General features: G+C 38.2%; 1 protein-coding gene across 2 annotated transcripts in view; it reads right to left on the bottom strand.

Annotated features, from left to right (window-relative positions):
- STK32B (serine/threonine kinase 32B) overlaps nt 1–14,255 on the bottom strand; it is a 157,964-nt gene that overhangs the window by 46,739 nt on the left and 96,970 nt on the right. For both annotated transcript variants that reach the window (XM_036382793.2, XM_036382792.2), the window contains exon 5: nt 1,101–1,138. In XM_036382793.2, coding sequence (XP_036238686.1) covers nt 1,101–1,138 — 38 coding nt within the window. The remainder of the gene's footprint in view (nt 1–1,100; nt 1,139–14,255) is intronic.

Genomic DNA, 14,255 nt, shown 5'->3' with positions numbered 1-14,255 from the left:
GACTTAAAGGCAAGATATTTCTATTTCATGCTTGTTTGCTGATACCAGAGTCTTGGGAACATTAGCACTTATGGATCTGAAGCATTAAATTGCTGAAGTTATAGATGGTTTAAAACTCCAATATCACTTAGCTTTATTAGCTTTTGTGTTCCCAGGAACAAACATCATCTATGCAGAATGTTACCTCTTTAATCAACTTTTACTTGTATACTCAGCAGCTCTACAATGGATTTTGAAACATAATGCCATCATTGGCATGATTTCAATATTATATTTTCTCAGAGATTTTCTGCAAATCAAAAACAAAGAACAAGACTTTCCCACAGTAGCAGGCACACATCTCCTTTTTCTACCTAGGCTTTTTCCTCTATGTATTTCTGTTCTAACTGATACAAGGTTAATGCCCTCTTTACCTAAATTTCTCAGTTTTTCCCTGTAAACAGTTGCAAGAAGATACATGACATTTTAACTAAATACTTCTTGGAGAGAGAACATGTTTAAAATTTCAGTTTAAAAGAATCAGCTGCTTTTCTTTCATACCATGTCTTTTATCTTTAAGAACATGGAATTAGTAGTAAAAGTTCAAAGCTGTTTATTGTTGTCTACTCCTTTTTATGCTATTTAAGCCAGAGCTACATGTATGGAGAGAAACTTTTCAGTCAAATTTCCAAATTCCCTATCTAGATTTTAGAAAGTTAATTTTAGATATCTACATGAGAAATAATTTGCTATGTAGAATTTCTTAGCCCTTCAGAAGTTCTAAAATAGAAAATAAAGTGCTTGGTACTGTTCTATTGGTAGGGACCTAAAAAGGGGTTATGGTGATCCACACAATCCTGTTAATAAAATGCTAACTTCTTTTTACTAAGTGTCCCTGCTTATCTCAATTCATATTAAATTCCTTTGTATTCGGAACTTGAAAATTTCTGATCTGCACATTTCTTTGGCGATAGGAGGGAACACTATGAAATCCACAAGGTTTTCTGAGAAAGCCCAGATTTAGGTAGGAATTCAACATTGGAGGTTGATTTACAAAGTGTGTCATGAGCATGCCACTGGGATCTCAGGAATTAGAGATTCTGAGAGAAAGCAATACTCACCATGTTCATCCAGTAGTATGTTGTCAGGTTTGATGTCCCTGGAAAATAAGGAAAGGAAAACATTACATTTTATACCCAAAGGAAATCTGCAATTTTAAAGTTTTCCCCATTTGGGTATGAGGACTAAGTCACTTAAATCATTACAAACCAAATGACAGCTATATAATACATAAAGGCAAATTATTTTTATCTACATATTTTTGCTGCCCTGAGAAAACATGCATACTAAAGAGGCTCTCTGGGTTTCCATTTATTGTAGTTTTGTTTTCATATGGTTAGCATTGACATAGGTATGGTTTTCAGGATTATGTACTTTATTCTTTATAGCAGCAGTAAAATGAGAAGGCAGACTTGCATCTAGAAGGTGCCTGATTGCTTCAGGGACTCCACATTTGACTGAAATAATTTAATTGGAGACATAGGTGGTTTACCCTGTCTGGCAGACCCTGCTAATCTGCCATGCATGGTCACTCACACACAGCAGAGTCCTGTGATCTGTCTTGTGCTAATTGAGTATGTCCAGAAGCTCTGCTGTCACTCCCAGATCTCCACTTGGCTGTCTGAAACCAAGTACCATGCTGGGAAAAGGAGCAGGGATAAGGGAAGGTGGGATAAGGGAAGGTGGAGATTATGACAGGCTGAAGCATCAGCTCAACTCTGTCATTCTTGGCACAAGAGTGCCACGATATTACCCTAGAGAGTTGCACTTCCAGGATTATTTTCTGTTGACCCAAGTTGATGCTGCTGTGAGGAGGGATGGAAACAACTTCTCCCCACCACTGTCAGGCATTCCCACCCTCTTTCTTGGCCCAGAATTACTGCCACTGGTGTGGAGCTGCTCAGGGAAAATTCACGTCTTGGCTTTGCTGGTTAAACTGGCCTTGGTGAGGCTCAGCCGGGGCTGGGTCAGCCTGATGGGGCAGTGCTGGGTGGCACCACCTTGTCTGCACTTCATGCAGGTTTGAAACTCCTTGTTCTTGGTGAGGCATTGCCAGAGTGGCAGAGCAGCAGTTGAACAACTTGAGCAACAGTTTTGGCCCTTGGGCTGAATTTTCCACTTACCTCAAAAGACAAGGAACCATAAACTGGCAAAATAAGTTCCTGAATGTCTGCAAATGAACTGCAAACACTCCCACCTCTGAAATCTCTTTTAGAGAAGAGATGTCTTGATTGTTCTAATTTAAACATTTCCTAGGAAAGTTTTTTCCCAACATGCCCATAAATGGAATATTCAAAAAAGTAAAGTGTTGCAAAAGGAAAACATGTTACACCATATTTTTTTTCCAAATTTAAAGTAGAAGGACTTCTAAAGTAAACATTATACAGGAATAAGATAGCAAAAACAATTATAATATATTTATTGCTTACCTAAGTTTCACATCTTTATTGACAGAAGAAGGAAACCTACACTTTCCTTAGCATTCTCTATTCCATGCTTTCTAGCCCTTGTTGAGATTCATATGAAATTATGAAGTATCCTAAAATTATGTCTATAATTTGAGTAGTGGAAGCTGAGGAAACACAGTATGAATAAGAAATTACTTTGAATAATTCTCTGCACATTTGGAAATAATGTAGAATGCATATATATATCTGTGTAAGAACAGGATCTCATTATGAAGAACTATCTGGCATGGAAATTTAAAGTTATACCAATATTTCAGTGTGAAATACTGGCTACCTATAATTGTCTGATTCAGGAGCAGTTCTATGTTATAACGTTATAAGCAGCAGTTATTTGTATAATAAAAGGAACATCTGTCCTAGAGCCCATTTCACCCAAAATCTTCCAGACTCTGAGTTCTCTTTCCTTTCCCCTGTAATCACTTGCCATATCATGTACCACACTGTAATCTTTCCTTCCCTGATTTCATATGGGTGAAGTTGTGAGAAAAACTGTAGAGATAAATATATTTGTTTATATTATGAAACATATTTGTGTTTTGTTTAAATTTGGAATTTTGTATTTTGTTGAATTTGGTTAAATTAGCATAGGAGATTCGATGCAATTCTAAATGTAATGTTATATCTAATCTCTCAAGTGATGAGAGGGTTTTTGAAATAGCTACTGCTCAGATGGTTTCTATATTTTCCAGTGGCAATTTTGTCTTTGGTTTCTGATAACAGTTTTGTGATAAGAGTTGGAATTGTGATTTCCTGTTGAATAGTCTTTGTGGTTGATTCATGACTTGAAAATACAGCAATAACTTTCCATGGAAGTAAGTAATAGTTTTGACACCTGAATTAAATATTTTAAACTTTGCCTTCACAAACTTTAACAAGAACAAACTGACTCTGCACTTCTCATGTGGGTAAAAAGATTGAGGTCATACACGTGTACATTTGGGTCTTTTTGTGGCTTCCTGAGATCAGTGATACATTCAACAGCACTCCAAACTCTTTTCCCCAGTTTAAGAAAATGAAGAATTAGAATTATACAGTCATTAGCACTTCACCAAGACTAAAACTGATCTAAAGGAGAAATTCATCTTTATGAGCTACTGCAATGTGTATGACAATACAGCCCCCAGGGATTGCTCATTACAAGACAATGCCTTTTTTGTCTTTTTTTTAAAAGAAGATCAGTTCAAACAATTTGAATATCTGCTATGGTATTTCATCATTAAGCAGTCTATACATTTTTAAAGCCACCAGAAAAGACATTGACAAATCCACTTGACAACTGTATGTATCATCAAATATATTCTTCATTCAGTTTGTGCCTGTAATGTTCAGAAAGTTGAGTGGTACAATTAGATCTGTGCTTATCCTTCCATGACTAATTCAGGCAGTGGCTGATACTTGATACAGATGTGCACAAACCATAAAGCCTTTCCCACCTAAGGGATGTTCCTCACTGTTGGCTTTGCTCATTTTGCTCAGGGGCAGGATGTAGCTGGGGGCAGGCACCACAGGGCGTATGGCCTTGCGCACAGCAGCAAAACCCCTCACTCCCTGAGGCAACCTGGTGGGCTCACAGCCCTGCCTCAGACCTCAAAGAGGATATTTTAAACTGCTCTTACAGCAAGTGAAAGTCGTGGGCTATTTAAAGCCAGAAGGTAAACAAGTTTATTAAGTCAGACACTGCTGCTCTGGGGTCACGCGCCTGGAGATGCGCGAGGTGCGCGGATTCACAAGGCGGGTGAGAAGGACAAGCACAGGGTCACCGTGCACACAGAGTGCCACCATGCACACAGAGTGCCACCATGCACACAGAGTGTGCCCTCCAGCAGCTCTCTGCTGGGTGATTGGCCCCAGTTTGCAGCGAGCACTAAAAGCTCTGCTCTCCAGAGGCAGCTTGTTGAGCGCTCTAATGAGTGCGAAGAAGCACAGACACTGCTCTGCCCTTGCACTGAGCACTGCCAGCCAGGAGCAGGGCACAGAAGTTCAAAGGGGTCCAGGGGAAGACTTGGCAGGCCCAGGTGCATCACAAGTTACTGGATGTACTCAGAACTGAGGACTTCTGGAGTGTGTTATATTTAGTTTCTCTAGATAAATACTCTAATTAAATTCGCTAAACCACTGTTTTAGTGAATTTAAAAGATAAATCCTCTTTAGTTAAGCAGTTTAAATTCAAACATACTGTGTAAGTGAAATTTTGGTTTGATTACACATCAATTTTTCTGAAAAAAATTTCCCATTAGCAAGATGTTTAAACAGCAGCACCTTAACTTCAGGGTTTTCCTGTTACAAATATCCCTAGTTAAGAGAATTAATTGAAACATTCATTTCATAATCCAAGTACTTTGTTTGAACCAGCTCATAGGAGAAGTCGAAGGACTTTTGCAAGGATTACATTCACCATGGTTTGGATTCAGACATGCCCTGGGCTTCTCTCTCACCATTCATCAAGCAATGGCCAACAGAGCTATGGAAGCATCCTTGACACTGATCTCATAAATACAACTTTGTCAGTCTGTACCAGTACTACTCCAACTGTTTTTGTATGCAGAAATATCAGGGCCACATAGAAATGAGAGTAGAGAAACCTTCAAAGTCTTTTGCTCAGTGACGGGACAAGGCATAACTAACATAAAAACTGGCTCAAGAAACTCAAAGGTGCAAACAATTGAGAAAAAAAATGAAGACCCTCCCAATTTAATTGCTATTTTTGATATTGCCCCATTTCTAGATTTCTTCAATTGCCTTAGCTACAAATATCAAAATAAAACTGCCTGGAGGATGAAAGTTGAGTTAGAAGATGCTGCTATAATTTCCAAGTAGGAAAGAATGATTAATAATCTACTTGTATCTTTTATAGTATCTAGGCTCTGTGTGCATCCCATGTGCTTGAAGATTTTTCTCTCTGCATGGAGTAAAACCATGCATGTGGCTCAACTCATGTTCACTGCATCTGCCAAGTCAGAGTATCTTCCCTGGAAAGGTTCACAATGCTTATAAAGGACTTGGGTTCAAGAATCGGCAGTTTTAATTGCCTTTTCCATCAGTTTCCTTCTGATGTTATGAAATAGAAGCAGGTTTCAAAGTCATGAGGTGGAGAAGTCATGCAGTCTTCATCCTTGTTGGTTTTCAAGACCTGACTGGATAAATCCCAAATAACCTGTTCTGATCTGAAGGCTGACCCTGCTTTGGGAAGATCATTATGCTGGAGATGTCTGGAGGTCCCTTCCACCCTGAATTAGTCTGAGTCTATGAAAAATAATGTATCCAAGTTCAAAGACTGTCTTACTTCCCCTCCTTTTACTGCTAGGAAGTTCATGAAAAATTGAAGAAAGCGTTGAGAAAACTGAATATGTGGAATTTAGTGAGTCTTTGATATAGTCCATAGCAGTGGGCAGCTAGTGAGAGCTTTCACCTCTTAAATTCTATCATGGGGCTTGAATGGTCATGAAGAAAATGGTAGGAATAAATAGCCTATCTTCATCCTGAAATGAGGCTAAAATTGAAATGCCCTGCAGTTCAGGACTGGAGAGGTGTAACACAGTATTTATTATCTATGTAAGTAGTAAAAGAATGGGGATTATATCACCTGAAGAGGATTCTGAGAAATCACAGTAGGAATGACTAAATCTAGATGACTGTGTTGCTAGTGTCAAATAAAGTGACAGGAATTATATATATATATATATATACATCAAAAGACAAGAATCTGAATTGCTCACCTGGATTAATGACCATAAATAACCTTCCAGAGGTCACACTTTTGTGTTCCTTATTAGATTAAATAATTGTAATAAAAAGACTGAAAAACATATGATGATGCCACTTGCTCTAAAGCTTGAAATTTAATACAATCTCAAAAAAAGTTTCATGTGATATGATCAATCAGGACATCATAACTTTTTGTCTCCGTTTTTACTGACTGGACTTGAAATATCCATCTACAAAAGAAAGCAGTATCTCTGGTGAATTCAACCATTAATTGCCCATTTTTCTCACAAAAAAAAAAAATTGATGGCTGGTTCATTGGCTACCACTTCACATTGAAAACAACTAACTTTAAGTAAATTACAGAAAATTATTTTTAAAAGGTGCTATGCAGTAATTCTAAATGACATAGATCCTTCTGGTTATACAATTTCTTAGGATCTGTAAGAAAACAGTCAAAAAAGAAAAGATCTAAGGCTAAACAAAAAAATTCCTTGTGAATAAAGAACAAATAGATTAGATTTCTTAGTTAGCAGCAGAGACCTCTAAGGTGTGATGAGACAAATAATAGCCAAAAAACTTTATTTGCTTTTGGAACATGAATGTGAATTCATATTCCATAAAACCAAGGTAAGCTAAACAAACATTGTTTTATTTTTACAACAGAGAATTAAACTCAAATTGATTACTACAAGACATAATTTCATAAAAATTCTTCTGAGGCTTAAGCAAAGATTTAGCCATTGATGTGAATAACAGAACTACCAGCTAGAGATACTCCAGCTAAGATTAATCTAATTGACTGAGGAAAGCACTTCTACAGCAAATGCAGACACTGTCTACCTCCTCCTCCAGGGCAGTGGGGATGCCTAGAGCCCATGGACAACAAAAGTTGGGTCACAAGACATGTTTGTCTCAGTCCGGGTGTAGTAAACCAAAATTCACATGTGAATCACTGAAAATCCATTGGCTGACAGTGAAGGCAACCCATGTTCTTGCAGAATGCTAAGGGTTGTTTTTTTTTCCTCAAAGATAATTTCAACACATCACAGAGAAATCAAATTAGATGGATTTTGCATTCTCATAAGGATGCAAAAGAAGGATTAGGATTCAGACAAAGGATAAGGATTCAAAGGCCCTTGAGGTCAATGGAAGGATTACACTGGCTTCAGCCAACATTGTTTCCACTCTAATCAAGATTTTCTAGTATATTTTTCTCTTTAGTGCTAACAACCCAACTGTTGTGTAGGATAAACCTTAAAATATTGAGTTAAAGGTTTTTTCTTAATCATGCAGTTTGTGTCTAATGATAATATTTTTTTCCTTACATAGAAATAGGCATTAAGATTAATACTAGGTGCAAAACAGTTCTCAACAGCCATAAAAAGGTCAATGAGTTGGGAAATATAAGCTTCAGCTGTGGATTATTTGAGTTCACATGAGACATAACTGGATCAGAGCACTGAAGTGAACCATATAATGTATGATAAAGGCTTTTTTCTCCTAGTTATGGAAAGAAATGTAAACAAATTCTGATTTTCACAGAGAGGGACCTTATTTCCTTCCTATTTTTTTATTACACTCCCAAATAATACCAATATCCAAGTCATGAAGTTCATAAAAGAAGTGACTGCATAGATATTGAAGTTTTCTGTAGCTGAATTTATTGACACTTTGGATTAAGGAAAAATCAATATATATTAGCTACTGTACACCCAGAGATTAATTTTTCCAAACATGTTTTGCTTCTGTGAGGGTAGCCCAGAATTGAGGTATCATCCAGATCTGAACTGTGCAGGGCACCTACCAGGAGGACTGGCTCAAGAAAAAGCCTTAATGAAGTGTGATGAATCTTTTCTTCCCTTTGTCAACACCTCATCACTCATTTATCTTTTTATTTTTCTGTCCTGACCAATATTGTTTCTAGTTTCCAGAACTGCTCAATGGTTTTCAAAAAAGATCATAGTAAGAATCTCAGAGTTCTTTGCTGTTATTTACAATTAGACAAATGGGAATGAAAGACTTTGACAGCTCCAGGCCTCTGATTGCCTGTTCACATACCACTCACTTAGATTTCAGCAGTAATTGCTGCCACTTACTGTCCTTTCATAAAAAGATCTTCAGAGCCTTCTGTTCCTACTCAAATTAATGTTGTGACAGTATATGACCCTCTGCATCACGGTAATTTTGAAATTTAAACAATTCGATAAAACTGAAAATAAGCTGAGAAGATGAGGTATTAGATTATTCTGTTTTTCTCTGCAATTTCCCCTCCTGGTCTTTAATGCAAAAATAAAAAAACCTCCACAGCTACTTCCAACTACTTGTCTGGTAGCAAGCATTTACATATTTCTAATCAAACTCCCATCATCCAGTCCATTATCACATTTTGGAGCCTTTTCCTTCTGTGGGACAACCTGTGTGGCAAGACCGTTGTCTAGCTTGTATGAAACATAATTTCTGTAATCATTTTCACAAGTGAAAAAGCTCTCACCTATGACCGGAGGCCCTACATCTCCCCAAGTACATTTGAATAATATCTGGGCACCTGGCTCAAGGCTTGGGATTGTAGCTCCAGTTATACAGAAACAAGTAACTGTGATGCTGAGTTGTGTGGTGCCTGGAGTTCCTTTCTAGTCCAGCACTATTTTTTACCAGGTGTCCATGACAATGCTGAACTCACTTAACACTTGTTCTAGCCAAATTTATATAGCTCTGAAAATAACACTGTCAAAGAAGATATCAAAACATGTTTACTTACAAATGCCTTATCTGGAACAAGCTTGTTATTTTCCAATTTTATCCCCATGTGGAAATATACAAATATGAAAACATCTTCAATTCTTTCCTTGCAGCAATAGGTGGCAGTAATGATATCTATATTTGTCTGGATGGCCACTGGGCTTTGGAAACACTGTATTTGTCAGTTTTATCTTGGATAAATAGTTGTAATATATGTTGTTATCCCAGCTTGAAGGAAATTACCTTTTTACAATAAAGGAATCCTATAGCTAACCTTTCAAATTTCTGGGTACATATAGCCAGATAATAGTCTTCTTTGGCTATGTTCAACTTCTGAATTTGCACAGATGTCAAATTAAAATAAAAATATTAAACACAGATTATTTCATTATATTGCTCTTATTGAATAACCCAAAATTGCTTTACCACAGAGGTAATTATATACTGCAGTAGCAAGAAAAATAGGCAAAGATTCTTAAATATTATAAAAGCTAGAAAGATTTGCCCAAAGGAGTCTGTGAATCTGTTCTTTGTCTCCTGTGTGCTGATATCTCAGAGAATGGGATTGGAAAGTACCACTGTATCCTTATAAACTGAGCTTTTTTATAACAAAGCCCAGGCTATATCATCCAGGATTTGTCTTCCTGCCACAACAGTTCTTTTTCAACTAAACATTTATAAGCACAAGCAATTTGCAGGCAATCTAATGCTTAGTTTTCATTTTGCCTGAAGGACTTAAAGTAATGACAAATGTTACACTTCCTTTGCTGGAACTGTTTTCTAGAGTTAATGTTACACAGGTACAGGTCTTGGAATTCCACACAGTGCTGAAGGGAACCTGGGACAGCTGTCTACACAGATGATGCCAAGCATCACTGCATTGCAAATAAAAAGCTTCTTCAGCCAAATCCTTCTTCAGATCACATGGAGGAGTCATGCAAAATCACCACAGGGCAGTTATTTTTGATAATCTCACAGCTGATGACTCTAATATTTTCTGTGTTGTAGAGTCAAGTATTACTGAGACCTTCTGTGTGTACATGTCCAAGGGTCAAACCACTCTGAGTGAATCAGCTTTTAAGAGCAGGTGACACCTCTGATAACCATGGGAAGGGCACGACTCATTAGGCATTAACTGGAGCGTGGCACTTGGAGAGAATTATCTGGTACAGCAGGGAAGTGTATGCACTGCAATGGTGATGCTTTCTTCCATGGCCCTGTGTAAAGGGCTTTTGACTAGAAATAAGGGAGAATGTACTTGGGGTGTACTCTGCCAGCAATTGCAAGACTATCAGTCTCCTTCCAGTAGAAGGCATAGGCTCTCTTCCAACTTTCACAGGCAGAAGTCCATGTGAGAAAGTAAATGAGAGAAGAAATTGATGACATTTGCCCTCTGCCTAAAGACAAATCAGGAGAATATTGTTACTGATAAGCACATTTGGCTTCATCTGTTGTAAAAAGCCAGCATCATAAGTGTGTTGTTTTGTAATGACTGAAATTCATATAGCTGCTCCTTTGTTTTTCTCTGCATGAAATATGGAATAGATCCATTCAGATGTATTGCATCCCCAAGAGTTTGCTCAGCTTATCAGGCAAATTCAAAAGGAAAATTTACAAAATTCCAAGCACACAGGCGTGCTTGTCAGCCACTGTACTTAAGTGTGTAATTACTGTACAATATCCCTAATATTTATCTTAAACCCTCTACCAACTTCTATACCTAAAAGCTCATGTGCCACCTGTTAGAACAGCAGTACCCACAGCAATATTACCACATTATTTAACAGCTGTTTCCTTCATCCACACCACAGTGCAACCAATTACAGTCAACATGGCTGGCAGCTAAAGTGTGGCTCAGTACGGTGCTCTTCATGCGCAGGGCAAGCAAAGAAACAGCAACTTCTGAAGGTTCCAGGCTTTCACCAAGTGCCTGGGCTCAATGCAGCAGTGAAACTTCCCAATAAGCACATTTTCTGCTGATCTGAGTTTCAGCAGCAGCGCAGCAGGGAGAAGGGCTGCAGACCAGCAATCAGGAAACAGCCACATGAAGCTGTGTGGTTCACTCTGATCTGAAGCCCCAAATCACCCTCACCACTGACAGCATCTCCTGCTGGCTTGGGCCTCTGACATGGGTATGAGTATTTGGACCTTTATTCCTCAAACTGACTGTCTGTCCTCCCATAATATACACAACCAGAAGATATCACCAAGAGGATATTGAATGCTTTCCACAGACAAGTGAACTTTGATGTCCTGCATATGCTTCCCCTTCTGGGTTATTTTATGGATTTAATGTATGCAGAAGTTTGCTGTGGTTTACCAGGAAAGGAGGTGAAGTCTATTCCAGAAAAGAAAATTATATTTCACAAATGGTTAAAAAACTGACCTGCTACTACCTGAAACATCAGTAGCATGTCCCATGACACTTTTCTGTGTTGAGCTTTACATATCTTAGTAATAAGCTACTTGTAAGAATAATTTTGTATGCTTTTAAGAAGGAACATTTTTAAACAAACTCACAGAGCAATAAATATGTGTATTGATGAATATTGCTGTTTAGAGTACATGAGACAAGATGGGCAGCATTTGACCCAAACCCAACTCCTAGTTCAGTACACCACCCTTCTAAGAAATGTCTCTATTCTAGGAGATGTCAACAACATATTGCTTGTTGCCTGAAATCAAGCAGCCAAGTATTCTAACTTCTCTTGAAGAATCTGGATGAGGAATCAGGAATTGGCAGTACTGGTTGGGCCCACAGACTGCAGTGCCTGGTTAACTGGATTAACTAGGCAAGAATACAGTAGGGTTGAAGGGGAATTTAGGCTCTGTGCAGAGAAACTGCTGCTACAGTAACTATGTGCACTGAAATGATTATGAGGATTATTCTTGCTATTTATTCAAGTGAAAATAGATATGGGATTCTGATGTCAGGTAAAAACATGGATTCTATTGTGAATTAGGCATCTATATCCCCATTTATTGCCTTCGGATGTATAAACATCACAGTCTATGGAGTGCAGAAGCCATTCATATGACTGCCTATTTTTAGATGAACTGAAAGCTTTATAGATTCTTTTAGTTGTATAGATTTTTTTGGCTAGGTTGGCTTCTTTGAACAGACAATTATAAAAGTACAGACTCCTTCATTTAAATCTTGTTGAGCTGTGGACTAAGTTTTTAAAGACATAAGAAAAATCTTGCATGCTGTGTGAAATTATGAAAACAACTGGGGATGTTCTCAAGTCAAATTATTGTAAGGTGTTATCACAGAAGTGCAGGCAGGTGTTTAAGCCTCTTGCAGGAGTCACACTCCGAGCTCTCATTGTCTTGTTTGACGTCATCTCACACCATGAACAACGCAATCCTTCATACATGGTTAATTGTACTCTATTTAAAACACCTTGCTCACTTCAGAATTTTTTCAGTTGCTGCTTTAAGAAAAACCCCATACTTCTCATTAGCAGCATGAACCTTCTGAAGTTCTGTATTGTCTTCCATCTGTGTGAGGCTTAGAGGGAGATATCTGTGGAAGGAGCCTGGGGGTTCCTTGCTTCCCTCCAAGGCAAGTGGACTTCACAAGCTCAGCTGTTTGTGGCATGCAGGGAACCTGGAAATACCACACAGTAGTACAACTTTTTGTTGCTTATGTGGAACTGGAGCCACATTTCAGCTTGGGGAGTTAAGATCTTGTCTCGTGTAAGGAAACTTGTCAGCAAGTGTTCCATAGGAGGGAACAACAGGAATTACCAGCCCCATTAACTGAAGAGTTACAGTGGTCTGATGTATAGGTTCAAAAATCTAGACAACTAAAGCTTAATAATTCCATTTCTCAGCTGCAGATCTCATATGCTATTCCTTTTTGACACTGTCTCCTCCAAAAGCAAATATTAAACAATAATGACAGGATAAAAGACTGTTTGCTGGAAATGTACTTCCTTAAGTACATGCTCATAATTCTTAGTTTCGGCAGCAGAGGTACTCTGGGACTCGGGGAAATAAGCTGGTACTTTAATTAGTGTTAACTCTCTTTACATATGTCAGTGCATGTGTTTGCATTGGGGTGCATCTGTAAAACATTTCTGTGGCTTAGGAGATTTGCAGAAGACAGCTGAAGGAGCACCACCAGGGGAAAATTCTGCAGCATCTCAAATTAAGAGGCAAGCTGTGACTCTCTGTGGGTTTTAAAGGCAGAACTCTAGATAACTAATACATTTAATTAGCATAAAAGCTGAGAAATGCAGCATCCTGGCAATTACTTTTCCCCTCAGCAAGTCTTGTTAAGTGACTGTATTAGTAATTGTTACTGATTATTGAAAATACATCCATTATTTTTTATTGGATTTCATTGAAAATAGACCTCTGACACTCATTGAGTAGTCCTGTTGGTCTGATATTTTAATGAAGATCATATCTTAATTATTGCAGCAACTTGGGGGAGAAACATAGGAAATGTAAAACTGCATTTCCCCACATCATCAGCTTTCTAGAAATACACAGACATGTTGATCTTTATGTCTGTGTTTTAATTTTTATCTGCAGAGCTCTGAGCACAGCGGTAAATAAAGCTGTTTGACCCCTACAATGACAAGAAAAGACATATGCAAAACCACTGAGCCTTCAGTAAATCTTATCCCACTGACTGGGAATTTACACACTGCCACCTAGCCCCTGTTTCCTCTGTTACTGCACCCCTTGTTCACTCTCTCTGCTCTCTCCTAACTTTGGCTTTTTGGGTCTGACTCTTTCCATGGCAGTTTTCTCTTACCCACTGCTACAGCACACTCTGCACTCCCTGGTCTCTGCCCCAGCCATCCTGGTTCCCCTCTGGACATCTCTGCCCCACTTGATGCAGGTAGATGATATCCTTGTTTTGGTGTGCTCAAATTCATCTATCTTACCTCCAATTTCTCTTTATTGCTTCTGTTTGTCCAAAGACTAGATGCCCAAAATATTTGCAATCTAAACTCAGCCTGATAGCAAAGACAGTATCTGAGTATAGAAAGGGGGCCCACATTTTTATCATAAAATCCTTACATTTATCTTCTAATGTATCTGTGTCTATAACTAAAACTCCAAACCTTAAAAATTGTGCATGTAGACTAAGAATATGATTGAAATAAAATTTGAAACTCCAATGGGATTAGAGACAGAATAGTCACTCTGAAAGGCCAAAAAAGAGAGATGTTCCAGTTTTGTATTGTGTTTTTCTTGGGCTAGAAAGGAACTCCTCTGCATTCAGAACACTACAAAAGTTTCACATTTATCATAAAATGAAGAGCTAAATGCCTGAATTAAAATGGG

The sequence above is a fragment of the Molothrus ater genome, chromosome 4 (genome assembly GCF_012460135.2).
Source record: "Molothrus ater isolate BHLD 08-10-18 breed brown headed cowbird chromosome 4, BPBGC_Mater_1.1, whole genome shotgun sequence".
In the NCBI taxonomy this organism is placed as follows: domain Eukaryota; kingdom Metazoa; phylum Chordata; class Aves; order Passeriformes; family Icteridae; genus Molothrus; species Molothrus ater.
Note: the sequence above shows the minus strand (reverse complement) of the source record. Positions and strands in the feature narration are given on the sequence as shown.